Raw genomic sequence first — 16,618 nt, forward strand, 5'->3', positions numbered from 1 at the left:
TACCATTTAGCATAAATACGAGGGTAAGTAAAAAATTATCTACACTTTTCACCATAACTTACTTTAGGTTGGCCACACTGTCCACAGCTCTCGCATGCTGATATGTGGTACTCTTGTGGTTACTTGGCCGAGGTTTCATATTATTCGCTCCATTTTTATTTCTTTTATAACAGAGTAAACATGGCCGTGCTGCTGGTAATGTGCACCAAGAGAAATCAGAGATCTGAAGTTTGTCGTGGACGATTTCGGATACATCACCATGACTAACAGTGGCGTGCCCAGCATTTTCGAAAGGGGAGGTGGTTATGTACACTTTTTTTAGTAGTCGGTCCTCATTTTGCCATCTTACCCTGCCATTGACGTTATTTTTGTTTAAGAATACTGGGCCAAAGGGGCGGGGTTATAACCCCAACCAACCCTCCCACCCTCAGGCATGCTACTGATGACAAATTTGCAGAGAGCATGTCACCTTATCGGCTGCCACCCTGCGACCCATCTGTTCGTCAGAATCATCTCTTGAGCTTATTGAATCTTGCCATCAGTGGTCGAGGTTGATGGGCGTCCTGCTCCCGCTTCGTGCTTCCCGCTTGTGCGGCCATTTTTAAACCTCTCGATCCACTCGTATGCACTTCTACGGAGTAGAGCACTGTCACCGTATTGTACTGAAAGCCTAAGGTGAAAAACAGCCCCTGACACACCTTCGGAGCAGAGGAACGGATCATTGTTCTCTGTTCTGCGTTGGTGCACACTGCCAGCAGAGCGGTCATGTTTACTTTGTTACAAAAGAAAGGAAAATAGAGCTATTAATATGAAATTTCGGCCACGTAACCACAAGAGTACCACTTATCAGCATGCGAGAGCTGTAGACAGTGTAACCAACCTAAAGACAGTTACGATGAAAAGTGTAGTTAATTTTTGACTTACCCTTTGTATTACTATATTTGAATGTCAAGGTGTGGAAGACACAAATGTCAACCATTCCTCCACGTAGTACACCCTGGACTGAATTTTGCAGACTAACTAGGTCCCTATGGGATTTGTTTTGGTGCGCTGTCCATGTGTGTTTGTGATTGTACTTTTATTAATTTCATCTTACCACCATTTATACTCACCTTCGCAATTATCCAATAGTAGCAGAAAAGCAAAGTAAAATGTACCAAATCAATCAATCGCCTTTTTGGTAAAATCGATTGTTTCTATGTCACATTTCTATCTCTTAGATTAATCGCGACCACGAGGGGATGCGAACCTGTGTTCTCTGGTTTCGTAACGCTGACCACTTCCCACGGAGGCCGATCTCGCGTGACATTTAACATTCACTGCAAAACTCCCAGGCCTACAGAGCTATTAGTGAACAGTAATGGTGATTTTGTATCTCTACGTAATACGTATCGATCAAATATTTACATTCTTTATCCTAAAATTTGTTACTCGAGATCTCGGTTCCTTATACTTGCTTCATCTTGCAAAGAGAGACGAAAAAGTGTAGAAAACAACAAGTGTTGCGAGAACAGTCCATGAACAGTTATTTACTTGCACTGATTTACCGGTTTTCACTGTCAAAAAAATTATTCCGACGGAATTTCATTGCCGAGCCGAGCGGTGCGTTTCTCCAACACGCGTTTCCGCACCACGAACCACATTTCCATAAACCACGGGGACAGCGGCGTCTCCATGGCAACCGCAACGTAGACGAGGAAACGGAATATATTCCGTGGGGATATGAAATTCTTGACTTGTATTCACTTAGTATTATGAAATCATGCCGCAAGCACTGCTGGAATTATAATTAAGGAAACTCCGAGTTTCATCCGGAAAGACAAACCCAAACAGAATCGTGTCTTATAAGGACGGACAAAATACGACGGGGAAATTAAATTAACTCCATAATGACTGCTTCTGCGAGTGCCATTCGCTAATTGCCAGCAGCAACCCTGGTGTTTCCAGTGGATCGCCAGGCAGCACTTCTCAGATTGTATTTAATTCCCAAACAGTGCCATGTTCGTTTCAACCCATAAGTACTTTTTTACTCGAATGTTATTTACTAAAAGAAAAACATTGCCCTTGTTTCCTTGCTTTTGTACCACAAAGAGCCGGAAAAAATCTATATATATGTAATTCCAAAAATATGATATGTAAGCAGAAAAGAAGATGTAGCATCTTGGAAGGAGTGAGGGGGAATTGTTCCTCGTCGCCCATAAAAATATCACCCTGCTTCTAAGATGTTCACTCTATATTATGTATGTCCCATTCTCTCTTTCTCAAGCCTTCCCGATTGTGTTGTAATAATTCTGCCGCCATGCAATGGCTTGGGGTTCGATTCCTGAACATTTTAAATTGTCAATCCACTCCCGATGAGCTTACTTGAGCATATGACTTGAACTCTCTCTATCTCTACACACCAACATACAACTCCCTAAGGCACATACACACATTGCAACTATTACTCTCGAAGCATTACAAAAAAGTATTGCAATGTAAAACACAAATTGTATAAATATCCTGAGTATCGAAGTCACTTTCTGCTGCAACAGACACACACATAAGTCCACTTTGTGCACAAATATGCTAATCGGGACTGGACCTGCAGTTTAAAGTGGGATCCAAACAAGTATGCATGTGTCTCCACCTGGTATCAAACCCGGGACCCCTTGATTACATGACGACGACGTTTCACTATCGAGGAGGCTCATCAGAAGAGTACAGTCGATGGCGAAGAATAGGTAAGATGTTCATCCCTTTGTCCATTCAGGTTCAAGAACTGAAACAACTCCAGCAAGCAAAGGGCAACTTATTCTCCAGCATCAGCAAAATTGCATTACTTAAGAACATAGTACAAAAGGAATAATACAAATAGCTTTGATAAATTTGCATAATGCAGGGTGTCCCTACAGTTTACCATGTATTTCAATGCAAGCAAGGATGAGTGAAATATATATATTGTGTAATTTGACACGAATGTCCACATGTCCATGAATGAATACAAATACGTCTACTGCAGTCCAATGTAACTCCACATGACCTCTACCAATGTCAAAGCACACGGCATCATTCAGTGGAAGCACGAAAGGTAGACTGGTTAGGTCTGCTGTTTCCTGATACGATTACGTAACTTAATTACGCCACTGGGTTTGGCGAATTCCCATGCAAACAAGTCCAAAGAGGTTTCGGTCAGGTGATTGACTTTCCACATACCTGGTTACTCCTATCTATCCATTTTTCGGGGAAGTTATTGTTCACGTATTCACGAACAAAAAAAATGAGTTTTGAGTCAAACGGATGGTAGCGTTAGGGATAAGGTGCAATATCTTAGCAGCTGATTGTACTCTGCATGTTGAGCAAAAAGAGAAACTGCAAAGATTAAAACTCACCCAATGAGATCGGATCCACGTCCTGCTTGATGACGACCGAATTAGGCTCCCACGACGTCACTCTGCAGCCCTTCTCGGCACGGGTGCTGAACCTGCAGCAAGACCACCTCTTACCGTTCCACAGACCCACGTGATACCGTTCCGTCAAACACTTATTTTCGTTACACACTGCAAAGAAAAGAAAGGATTTGATCATTATTGTATCACAATGTGATTATGAAAAATTATACCTCTAAGACAACTGACATAACTTGTTCAGAAATGCAAATAAATCATTTCACATTGATGGAAATATCGTCTCCTTCACAAAAAATATATATCTAGGGTGTTCGGAAAAAAGCACTTAAGTCAAAAGATGAAATTTTATAGTACCCAGTTATTTATGCTTATTCTTTTAATAGCAAATCTTACAGAATTGATATAAGTCTTGGATCAACACTGCTTAAAATCTTTACACATGCCCAAAATATAATAATAATAATTTCCTTTAATTGATTCAGAGTGATTTAAATAAGAGCAACAGAAAATCCCAGTTTGTGACTTATGTGCCTTTTCCCGAAACACTACATATAAACTCAGAAAAAAATACAAGCTGACTAATGTTGAACAGAAGTTGTTGTTTATTCAAAAAAAATCTAAGTTTTTCTGCTACATCTTTGCCAATCACGATGATGAGGTTGATTGGCAATTAAATGAAATTCACCAAGGGACACCGATGCCCAGGCTGGTACTCTTTCGGTGGTGAGATCACGACCCTAGAACTCAAAAACGGAATTTGAAGTGAACACCGTGATTTTAATTCGGGTAGGTTAATTCCTCGAGATCAATTCTTTCATTAAGAACAAAAAAGTAGGTTCTAATGATGTTCGCCAGAGGGTGCGAAGGGAGTTACAGAGTCTTCTGCTCGAGGAACCCATTTGCTGGAACAAAGCGCAAAACGGGAACGGCTCTAGTTGCAGCTCAGCTCACCCTGTCATCTAGCTAATTGTAAATTACACATCGCTGCTGAGAGGAGACGCATGCATGTGAATGCAACTAGTATAACAGTTTCCGCGCAAAGAAGGAAATACGCTGCGAGGAAGATTGATTAATGTATAGAGAGACACCACTGCATAAATTACGCGCACAGAATATAATTAATATTAGACGTTCCTGGACAGAGATCACACGTTCTTCATGATCATGAATTAACAAGACCCCCTCTCTCCCTCCCTCCCTCTCTCTCTCTCTCTCTCTCTCTCTCTCTCTCTCTAGGAACAGCATGCAAGAGTGTTTGAGCTTGGATACGTGGCAGAGTGGTGTTGCGGTTCCAAGCTACAGGTTTGAACGCTGGTCTCCCATCATCCGTTTCATTAATACATCATTCATCCACGTCGTCGAGATTACCTTGAGTGGTAGAAAAGAGACTTGAAAAAACAAATAGAAAGTGAGTTCGAAAATTTGGTGCTCCACAAATAAAAAAAGGCAATGAATAAAAACAAACTATATCTTCACCAAACATTAAAAAAACAACTAATACGTTTAAATTACAGTACAACTTAACAGTACAATATATAGTATATATATAAAAAAACATTTCCATGATAAAACCAGATAATAATATCTTCCTCTGACAGTGGCAGCTTATGGGCCTGGTGAAGTAAGGAAACATTATGCAAATACTACAGAAATGCATGCAAAAGAAACTCCTGAAGTGATACATTTCCCCTAAGTTGCAAGCAACAAGCCGGTTAATAGAATGAAAAACAAGATCGAGGGATATGTTCCGAGAATCCACTTCAACTTTCAGTTCCGATTATCACACTTATAGCTTGGAATGTTTGAGCAAGGTGTTTACTTCCCCAAACCACTCACTCTTAGCGTCTCTTACGCAATCATCTTGAGTTGTGTAATCGCCTTTAAAAAAAACCTCCATAAAGTAGATGGATTCCCACCAACGACTCGAAGACTCAGTGCTTATGTTGCTTGTAGACAGGTACCGTACAAGGGCCATGCAGGAGGGAGGGGGGCGGCAGCTTCTACCGGGGAGAAAACAGCTTCGAAAAACACCAAGAAAGGGGGGGGGGAGGCAAGGTTGGCATAAAAAATATTTTATATATGTATGTATATATACACCTACAATATCTGTTCCTCTACGTGGATTTGGGGTGGTGGAGAAGGGAATTCCCCCTCCCCGCCCGAAGTCGGCGCATATGGATGACCGGGATTTACATATCCTATAGAGCTGCAGAACTTCCAGCAATATTTGGATTCTGATTGTCTGTCATTCCGGAAGTTAATGCGTGTTTTATTATCCAGTGCTGATTAGTACCCTACAACCATCCTACTGGAGAGTGTATGTCCGTTCATCTCATCTCCATTGTGTTGAGCGACTCAAACTGAAAAATATAAATGTAGATGCCGGACAGTCAGAATATTCCGTTCGGATGGGCTCACCTTAGTTTCACCGAAACACCGATTTCTCTAATTTGGCAAATTGTTCGAATTTTGCTCATATCTGTGTGGATTACATACTTGGACAATAAGAAATTAAACTTTCAGCATTTTTAGGACATGGCTCGATCTGTAGGTTTCCATTAAAATCTCTGTAATATAGTGCGTCGGCAAGGAAGGGCGGCATATTTATATTGAGACCACGGTATCTGCAGCAAATTTCGAGATTTTAAGATTATATTCCCGTATAAACTGGACACCAAGGATGACTGATCTGGTATTGTATTTTAGTAAAATTGGTCAAACAGTTTCCACATGAAGGACGAATAAACGATTTTCCCTGTTGCGGGAATTTCAAATTCTGTTGAGACTATATTAAAAGACCGTAAGAAACGGAACTCATATTAATTTTAGCGCATTATTTGAGGCAAAATGCGTAGTTCAGGAGGGTAGAGGGAGCAAAGTCGTAAACATAGAACTTTTACGTTGAAATTCTCAGGGTCTTGTGTGTTACATTGATAAAATTTTATTCATAATTTTCAACAAGGCGACGAAAAACCAATTCTTCGGTTCATGCAAACTGTAATGTCGAATTAAGATTGAATGGCAATAGAGAATCACTGACACTAACATTGAGACATGTATTAGGTCGCACTCACTGGCGTACGCAGAGGGGGGAGGGATGAAGGACTAAAAGCCCCTCCAAAAATTTTGAGAAAATCAACGTTTTCAAACACAAGCAGTGAAGAACTCAGAAAAGAAACAGAGTGGTAAATGCAAACCCACTTAAAATGACCCCAGAAAACCAGTTTTGATAGTGGAAAGTTTTAAATATACGGATTATTTTATTGTGTATGTCGCTCCCTAAGAAGGCAGCTGTGTAGCATCCACCTTCACAATTCCAGCCCACCGAAAAATCCTGCGTACTCCAGTAGTCGAACTTGGTTAAAATATCCATTAAAAAATCCTTATAAATCGCAAATGAGATCCTCCCATGATAATCAACAACTGCCTAATTGCAAGAGGTTGGTGGCTGATTCAAAGTACTCTTGCTTGCAATTGAACAATGGGCAGATGTACGAACGATGGGTTCAAAAAGTACATCCCGCCTCCAGGAGCTGAAATAACTGAATAACAAAATGCAAGGCAATTACAGCAACCTGACAACTTCTTTGCAACTCAAGTTTCTCAGTGAATGGCTAATGTAGTTCTAAAGAGTTGAACAGCGGTGCATCGAGTGCAGCAAGGAACCATGGAAGTTTGGCATCTTTCGTATGCGTAGCAGGATTGTAAACCGTTGCGGCACTAAAATTATCGATCCACAATGCATAAATAATTAAAACGTTCTTCGAGTTGCTATTCCCAAAGCCACGGTGCAATTTGAGAAATGCTCTCCACGATGCATCTCTCTGAATATAAAGCTTGGCACACAATGTTTTAAACGCAAAACGACATTTCAACCTGCAGGAAACCACACCTTCAACCTCTGTCATGCTTAATTGTTCTTATCTTCATGAGGGAAGTTGCATCGGTGTTTTAATTGGATTTACCCTGTTGTGCAACCTGTCCGTTGAGAGTGGAGACGGACTCAGTCTCCAGAGCGTGTCACTGGTTGAAGTCCAATTTGCATACAATAGGAATACCAACCCGCTGAACACCTACAGAGAACATGCAAAAGCGTCACTTTCCCTGCCGGAGGAAGAAGAAAACCATTCAAGCTTAACCTGGCTCTCATCCATCCAAGACTTCCGACCAATCACATATGCGTGTTTCTATGAAAGATTGCTTTGGAGAATTATTCAATGATTACAAGGGCTACCATAGTTCTGCTTTATCTCCTCATAAGCGGAGTTATTAGCAGAGAGCAATACGACGCCAGGGGTCCGGGTTCGAATTCCGGCCTGGGCATGGGTGATCTTTGTTACTGTCCCTCCGGGCATGGGTGGTCTTTGTTACTGTATCTTCAGGAATTTTTCATCATTTCATCACTCATCCTTATCTTCGCGATTAGCCAAAAGTGGCAGTAAAGCGAAGAAAAATACACCAAATCAATCAATTTTTCTCCTCATAAGCAAACATCCCCATTTATCGGTCTACCGTCACATTGGTATACATTCAAGACAGTTCTGCTGCAATACGACACGTTAAATTCCGATTTTTCCATATTAAATGCCTTTTAGAAACAAAAGAACAATTAATGAGTGTTTTCGTACGGAAGTTTCGTTCTGGTACCCTTCGCGCGCACTGAAAATTGCTTAAAAGGATGGAACTTCACATAAATTGCTTTCTTGTTGTCTTTTTATAAAACGTTTAAGCGCACGTTTTATAGATTTGAGTTTTGTATGTTCAATTTTGTGCCACGTATTATGTACTTCATTTTGTTATTAATTATACGTTACAGTTAATTTAGTAAGGGAGTTAATTTCTTCCCTGATCTTCTATAATGTTTGGCGGCTTCAATGGCAGAGTGGTTAGCACAGAGTGCTACGACGCCAAGGGTCCCGGGTTCGAACCCCGGATGTTCTGTGAGAGTGTCCCTTCATCAATCTCATCATATCACTCATCCTCAGCTTTGCGATTAGCCAAAAGTGGCAGAAATACGTAGTAAAATGACCCAAATCAATCAATTCGATAATGTTTGTTATTACGTAAATAATGTTTAGGCTGTTTAAAAATTCCTCTGCTTTTCGTAATACGGTTAGTGTACGTCGAATTATGCGAGTCACTTTCCTCAGGGCAGCGAGTATGCCCAGTATCTTTTTTTTCTGCTTCGCGCCTGTTCTATGTATTTAAATAAATGAGAGCATGACTTTAGATAGTCTAATATCACTTGTCTATTCTTAGAAATGAAAACAATTATCACAAGAGTGCGATTCAATCACTTCAGATGAGAAGCTCAACTGAACTCATCATTGTTATATAAAAAAATAAAATCGCTGGAGAGAAGAAGACCAACTCTATGTCGCTTAACTAAAGTAGTTGAAAAATGCCAAGACCTTCTTCCCATGAGGCAATTTCCATATAAATATGTTCAGGAGATGCGGAGATTGAAATTGCTGAATAAGAAGCCTGACAAGAGTGAAAGAAGCTTTCGAACAATTTCCCCAGCAGCGGCCTTCAATAACAGAGCCTGCCTCGCTGCCACCTACAATTCCACATTCAGAGCGATAAAAACAAAGAGGTTGCAAGCCAAAGAAAAGATTCAAGGAAATACACAAGTACCCGGCGGGTAATTTGGGCCTTTCACGTGGAGAATGGCAGCACGGCCAAACTTCACGTTTGCAGCCTTTCACGAACAGAAGGCACCGACCGAATTTCATCCACAACCAAACTAAAATGTTCAATCGTAACTAACAATCACAGTTAGTGAAAAAGAGGAATTTTCGGAAAAGAAGTACCGTTAAAATAAATTCCCGTACGATTTAAGATGTTAATAATCAACTTTTAAGTGTTAAACTGCACTTGCTATTAAAGAGAGTCCTGTTTATTCAACAATTTTCATAATAAATTAACAAAAATAACTATACAAACTATTATTATGCACAACTGAAGTGTTCAGAGCACAAGTAGCATAACTACAATTTTCGTGGTAACTGAGATATATGCATAACTTAGAACTGTGCTCGAACATTTCAGTGCTAGAAGTATCTCCTAAGTTTCAAGTTCTAGCTCATAGAGGCACCAATATATTTGTGTTCCAACAGCTAAACATAGTACCAAGTTATTTAAATGTGCCTTTCCCTCAAAACTGTCTTGGATGGAGTTACACCACTTGTGTTTTGAACCCCTCAATTATCTCCCTTCAAGAAGCTGGTCCAAGAAAAATACTGGAGTTTATTTTAATTCTGAAATCCTTTTAAGTAGAAGTACCTGATTTTCACCAGCTTTATGGATCCATTTCCGAAATTCGCTGATCCATAGATGATTTCCCTGATATTTCCAGGCCCGTGGAAATCATGATTTGCACGGGGTTCCAGTGTCTGCATTCCTTCCCCGTAGAACGGGACCGGGTGAAAACACATACTTACTTCCGCACTGTTCGTTTTAAGTTCCTAGGTTAAGTACAATTGACTTTTCGAAATTCTAAACGACCTGTCACAATTTCGCAGTGAAAAGTTCTTGAAATTTGCAGAACATGCAGGGAAAGCAATGAAAGCGTCAATCGTCTGTGAACATGACTTTTCCATTGACAGCGCGGCTAAAACCATCACTGAGCACAGATGACCACGCTTCCTCCATGTTCGTTCTCACGACCTTCTTTGAACCGTCTGACCACTTTCCACGCCATTCCATCACTCATTTGACCCAGATCTTGCAGATACGACGAAAGATACCAGCTGGTTTAAATTTTTTTGCATTTAAAATAAGGATAACACGTCGTATTTCACACTCAGGAATCAACAACTCGACCTTCTGTTAGATGCACAGAACAACACATAAATACGATCAATGTTCTCCTATAAATATCTCTGTATTATCAATGCATTCCCCAGCGCTTCTGTGCGCAAGCATGACCGTACTGCTACAGCGGAAATATTCTCAAACGGTAATTGAATAAACTTCAATTAGTTACAGATGACAAACAAAATTATTTCAAGCTCTATACACAGATCGATTACCAGCTAATATGCATAATCTTGGTTTTAAACCGTGATGTAGTTGCAGTTCACCGTTAGGTTCTCGTCATGTACACACCATGCAAATCACCTGTGACAAATCCGTTACGCACGGCAAGTCAACGAAAGATGTTCATAAACGATCCCACAAAGTCGGCGGGCTGTGTCAGTGGCCGAGGGTCAGCTGGCGATCTTGCCAGCGAAAGTTTTGTGATCGAATCCCCTTTCGGAAATAGGTGTTAATTTGTAATATAATCATCCTTCATTCTCGTCGTCTTGACTAGCCTACAGAGGAAGAAATGCAACGAAAGAAAAAAAAGAGGGGGTGGTTCAAAAAACCCTGTATCAGCAAAAAAAAAAAAAAAAAAGTAGTTCCGGCAAATATAATTAATATCAGGTGTTACTGCACGAAGAACAATCAACGAATACAGCAGTTACCAATACATCAGCAATGTGAGAGTCGAAAAGAATGAATTGTGTGAAATGCAATCACAAGTAAAATTTATTTTAACTCGAACGCAGAATCCATAATGGAGGCAACTGCACTTTCAATAGCTGAAAATCAATCAAAACAATTTACTGAATCAAAAATAGCAAAAAAATATGTATCATCACTTTGTCGAAGATCAGCATAATCTGCAAAAGAGATATTTCCTGTACAATTGCCTCACTTAGTATTCCGGCAGTTTGTTTCCTTATACAGCGACCTACACGATTGGATTGCGATAAAGCCATAATTTCTACATCTTCCTGTTATATAATTTTCATTCTTATTAATGAACATGAAGCTTCCAACCGCTTGTGCAAAGTGTGACAAAACTGTATAAAACATGCTGCACTTCTAAATTCGTTGACCCCGTACAGTGTAGCCTACAGTTCTTATAGCGCACTGTTTCCCTTCCGACGTCACGAACGGAACTACTAAATATTCGGGTCACTCTGGAGATTCCGTAAGAAGGGAGTCTTAATTGTTACACACCAACAATGAAAATGCCTGTTGCGCGTCTCCGGTCAAAATAGTGGCATTCAAGTTAGACTTTTAATAGTTTGGAAGCATAATGGCCATGAAATGTCGCTGCAACCCATTAGTTGCAAAACTATCCTTCGCCTTTTTTAATTTGGCATCCCTCGTCGGAGGAATTCTGCTTATTGGAAGTGGAACAGCGGCGATGTACAAGCACGAGAGCCCGGGGGACTACCTGTGGAAGGGCCTCGATTATTTTCAAAAGCCCTGCGAGCTTGCCATCAGCCAGGGCTGTTTGGTTGTCCTGGTAGGGGCGTGGGGCTTCTACGCCCTGGGCAAGGGAAAGAAGTTGCCGATGCTGATATATTGCGCTCTGACGCTCTTCATCTTAGTGGTAGGGATCGCAGCCAGCGTCCTCCTTTTCTGTGCCGGTAATGCGAAGACGGGGAGGTTGGAGGATCAACTGAGAGCCACCATGTGCAGCTACATCAACGATTCTTCCGTTGCCGAGCGCTGGGACGATCTCCAAAGGCATGAAATGTGCTGCGGCCTCAACACGTCCGGGGACTGGCTGGTCCGACTGCATCAAGTTCCCGCGTCTTGCTGCTACGAAGGTGGGTGCAACCGGCGCGGGTGCATGGACATCATCGCCAAGCACATCGAAGAAAGCGTGAAGGTGACGGGAATCATTGCCGTTGTGTTCTCTCTTCTTTACCCGCTGAACGTGGCTCTCGCTGTCATTGTGCTTGTAGCCGCCCGCAATAAGCAACTGGAGAACGAACTGTATCCGAAAGAGGACAAACGTATGTCTACAGGAATATCAAAATCAAAAGCCTTCAAATATTTCCGCTGACCTTTTTCAAACTCATGTCGTATAACGAGAAGTATTCTATCGCTCTTTCGGGAAATCTCAACCTGTATCAAGACCTGGTGTCATAAAAATTTAGATCTGCTGTATTGAGTGATCAACATTTTGGAGATAATTTTGGATAATTTTATAGCAGTTTCATGGGAAGGGCGGATATTTATATCATATTACATGTTTAACTCAATGTTGATGGAGTGGAACTTGTATGCAGGGTACGGTAGAACTCTTAATTGCACAACGATAACGCAGAAAGAAGAAACATTCACACATTCAATGAAAACACAATTAAGATATCAAAAGCTTACCCAATATAAGCCCTCGCTCAATCTATCCTTCATAGTTGTAGATAAAAAATCAATTATATAGGCAAAGCAATTAAATAATTAGTGATGGCAGCTTAAAAATTAAGTTGGCTCAGAAAGAGGTATGCGTCTGCAAGATCGAAAGCGAAACTGACTTACAATCAGAAGGTCTCTCCTTGCTCCTTGTTCTTCCGCAAATTAGAATGTGATATATGGAAATTTCGCCTAAACCAAATTACCCTATCCGTTCTCAAATGCCTCGACTTCTCACCCGGGAACATGGAATTAGGTGGCTGGAAGAATTCGCACTGTTGCCACATCTGCTCTCGACCGGATCTGTTCGGAGGTTTACGACAATGGTGCAAAACAATGGTGTAACATGCAAAATTATGTGTTGGAAAGATCAGGGCTGACAAAGGTCCATTTCCCTTTGGAGGGAGCGTTAAAGTTGGACTAGGCAACGCTGAACGGTGTACTTAGCCACACATGCGGGAACCAGAGATTTTAGCTCCTAGCTCCCTTTCCAGCGAATTTTCGTTCAGCCGTGTAATTTCGTGGAAGCTGGTATACCAGCAGTTTGTCTGTGTTCCCCAATCTTATTGTCAATGTTTCCAATGCACATAAAACTTCAAACAGGGCACTTCGTAAGTCTCAATTTTACATACGATGGTACATCCATGACTTAACCCGAGTTCGAACCAGGCTTCTTAGCGCGGGACGCCGTTCGAAATAGATGGTGTTCCGCAAGTCCCTGATAAATTTCAGTCATAAATAACTCAAATACTGTTGACGACAGCAACTTACGATTTTTTGCATGGTAATCGGAAACCTTAAAAAATGCGTTTCTAAAAAATGTGTTCAACTTCAATATGAACTCCTTTTGTTGCTACAGTTCACTCTATGATACTTTACTTGTTTACAGTCGTGGAAATAAATATTTCCCCCATAAGACTACTGGTATAGCGGCTCTATGGGGGAAGTATTTTTTCGTGTCTGTACGCTCTATCTATCCTTGAAAAAACGCCGCAACATAAAACCAAGTGACGTCCTTGTGTCGGGATAAAAGATTCTGTCTAGATAAACGACGGTTCCTACGACTACAGCGGAGATGAGTTGACGATTGCAATGCGAAACACCGTAAGTTGCAATCTTCACGAGTTTTTGAGTTATTAAAGACTGAAATCCGTCAGACTTCTGGAACACACTGTACTTGTAACCTAAGCAACAGACAACCGTCTACTCTTTTGTGTAGATGCAGTAAATCAAAAACGAAGTGCGGAAAATGAAACATTTTATAACACCTGTGCTGCGCAGCGTAACTTCGCTCGAAAGTGCGTCGTCAAGCCATCTGGAGGACGTTTCAAGTGGCCGGTGAACCATACATACTGCACTTGTTTGTGACACGAGAGGTTCTCATCCAGCAGGAACGTACGAATGCCTTCCGCCATTTTAGCTATAAAACTCCCTCCTGGTCGTGTGTCCAGGAGCGAAGGCTAAAGGTAACCGAGTAAATTCGCATGACAGGAACACACCAACGTGCGGCTACAGCCGGTTGAGGTTTCATTGGCGTGTCCTCACCAGGGAGATGTAATTTGAAATTTCTGCAAATGAGAAACAGGATCGAATTAATAGTTTCTGGAACTGTAACCCTTGGCGCCTATGGAAACATTTCCATTTGAAGGGAGGAGGAGGAGGTCAAAATCAGAAAAGTTGTGTCCTGGGGGAGTTATATTGACGTCATTGTCATGCCAAGACTGAGATTCAAACCTGGAAATTTCGGAGGCGAGATCGAAAGTAGACCATTAATGCGCTCGGCCACCGAGCTTGCTGGCATATTGACGTCATGTTTACATACGTACACACGTACTTCCCCTCTCTCGCGATGTGTGTAAGAGCGTGAGAGGGGGAGGTGCCGATATGGAGTGAGGAAAGAATAAAATGATACAAAAAGGGACAGAGAAAACAACAATAATGAAAAAAAATGGACAGTATAGAAGAAATACATACTAAAGCTGCTAAAAGCTAACGAAAACTAGATATCAAATACAAAGTAAGTAAGTGAGTAAGAAGTTAAGATATACAAGTACAGTGGGACCAGAGGCAAAAGAACCTGCGCAGAACCGCGTCTCCCGTGCATCGTACTCGCACGTGGCGTATGCTTCCTTATGGCTCGAGTTGAACGGATGAAGGGGAAGATGAGCGAAAGCTTCTGGCCGAAGGTTCTCTTGTTTGTGGTCGCGCTATGAAGTGAAGAATAGGTAGACAATGCTTTCTTATTTCACGGTGTGACCCTCTGGATCTTCCTTGCGATCGTCCACGCTTGTACTTGTACAGAAGTACAATTTACTTAGCGACACTAATAATTGATTGATTTGCTTTATTTTACTTCGATTTTTCTGCCACTTTTGGCTAATTTGCGAAGATGGGGATGAGTGATGACATAATGAAATTGATGAATGGACACTCACAAACATCCATGCCCAGGCCGGGATTCGAAACCGGGACCCCTGGCGTCGTAGCGCGATGTGCTAATCCCCCCCGCAACGGGGGTGGCACAACACTAATAAGGACTAGACCTACAGTTTCAATCAGTGAAACAGCCTCTAACTGAAATCCAAACAGGAAGACCTTTGGGAAGAGGTGCAGAGCCCTCCGCTAATTAGTTCCAGTCCATCCAGATAATCTACACTATTCATTTTCAGCTTATTTTATACAGTGGAGCCGCAGTGATCGAATTGGGCCGGTATGAGCCGGTATGGCATACCGCTAGCAAAAAATCACAACGGCAGTAAATTTTTAAACTTGGTACTTATTTATTGGTGCTGATCGCTTAAGTAGCTATAAGCAATGACCAACAATGTACCCATTTCGAAGATGAAGAACAAGATCCTCGTATACAAGAATCTTGTAAACCTGCTAAAATATGCTAGTCCATTAGTAAGCTTACTAATTAATGTATTTATTTATTATTTAAGCCTACCTATTCACTAAAACATGACACGTCCGTCACTCATATTACGCAGCTTGTCTTAGGAGCTTCTGCAGTAGTGAGTGAGTGGTTTAGTTTAATACCTAATCCATTATTAGTTATTACAAACAAAAAAGGAGCGCTGTTTATGGTGATAAAAGAGAGAGAAAGAGAATCGATGTGTTATTTAATTATTTAAGAAATCTCCCACACACACACACAGGTATGTACATACGAGCATACCGGCAGTAATTTATTTCCCCACCGAGTAGGGGCCCACTCGTTCAGGCGGATCACCAGTAGTCATGTACCCGCAAAAAGGACACATCAATTGCTGTTGCCTCATCGCTGGTCGAGATGTGGACGTCACAGTGGACGGTTCGGTGCGCGCTTTGCTTAGCAGAATTGGGGTTTCATTAAGTTTGCGTGTACGGGAGAAAAGTTCGGAATTTGCATAATTTTGAAAAGCGTATCGTTGAAAACGGCTCGAAGATGGAAAACATTTCCAGAGCTCGAATATCGTTTTGACATCTTTCGAACTACAAAGGGTGTCCGCATTGAACTTCATAATCTTCATAAAAAACTTGCTGAAATCAACATACTTCATTGATTCTTTAATATTTATACATGTGGCAAATTTAGAAAGTGTCAGCGTACCCGGGACACCTTGATTACAAGGCTGCGACGTAACCACTGCGCTATCTGGGAGGCCTCATTGTGGATTGTGGATCCATCTGGGTAGAACCCGGAAATACTTGATTCCACGGCGACGACATTGCCACTAAGCTATCGGGGAGGCGCAGTTTTCCACACCCAGTCCATGGTGTACAGTACAACACACTAAGCAACCATGGCCATCGAAGATGCGCTCGCTTGATCTGTTCGACTGCTGTGGTCACCAAATAAAAAATTATATTGACGCCAATGACCAGTTAGTTTATCAGGTACATTTCCTTGAACACGCCGAGTCAATAGTGTGAAAAATCGTTCCAAATAAAGCACCGCATTTGTTACAACGAATATTACCGAAATTTTAAAATGTTATGCTGCAAGGTAAATTTACCTGACATTTCGAGGCCGCAACGAAGGCCCGGCA

The 16,618-nt window shown here is 41.4% G+C and overlaps 1 protein-coding gene across 2 annotated transcripts in view; it reads right to left on the minus strand.

The window, feature by feature from the left end:
• The window catches only part of Btk (tyrosine-protein kinase Btk29A), a 442,185-nt gene that overhangs the window by 160,794 nt on the left and 264,773 nt on the right, over nt 1–16,618 (minus strand). For both annotated transcript variants that reach the window (XM_083123700.1, XM_083123702.1), the window contains one exon: nt 3,372–3,539. In XM_083123700.1, coding sequence (XP_082979826.1) covers nt 3,372–3,539 — 168 coding nt within the window. The remainder of the gene's footprint in view (nt 1–3,371; nt 3,540–16,618) is intronic.

Source organism: Lepisma saccharinum, chromosome 6, assembly GCF_977018435.1.
Source record: "Lepisma saccharinum chromosome 6, izLepSacc3.1, whole genome shotgun sequence".
NCBI classification, from domain to species: Eukaryota; Metazoa; Arthropoda; class Insecta; order Zygentoma; family Lepismatidae; genus Lepisma; species Lepisma saccharinum.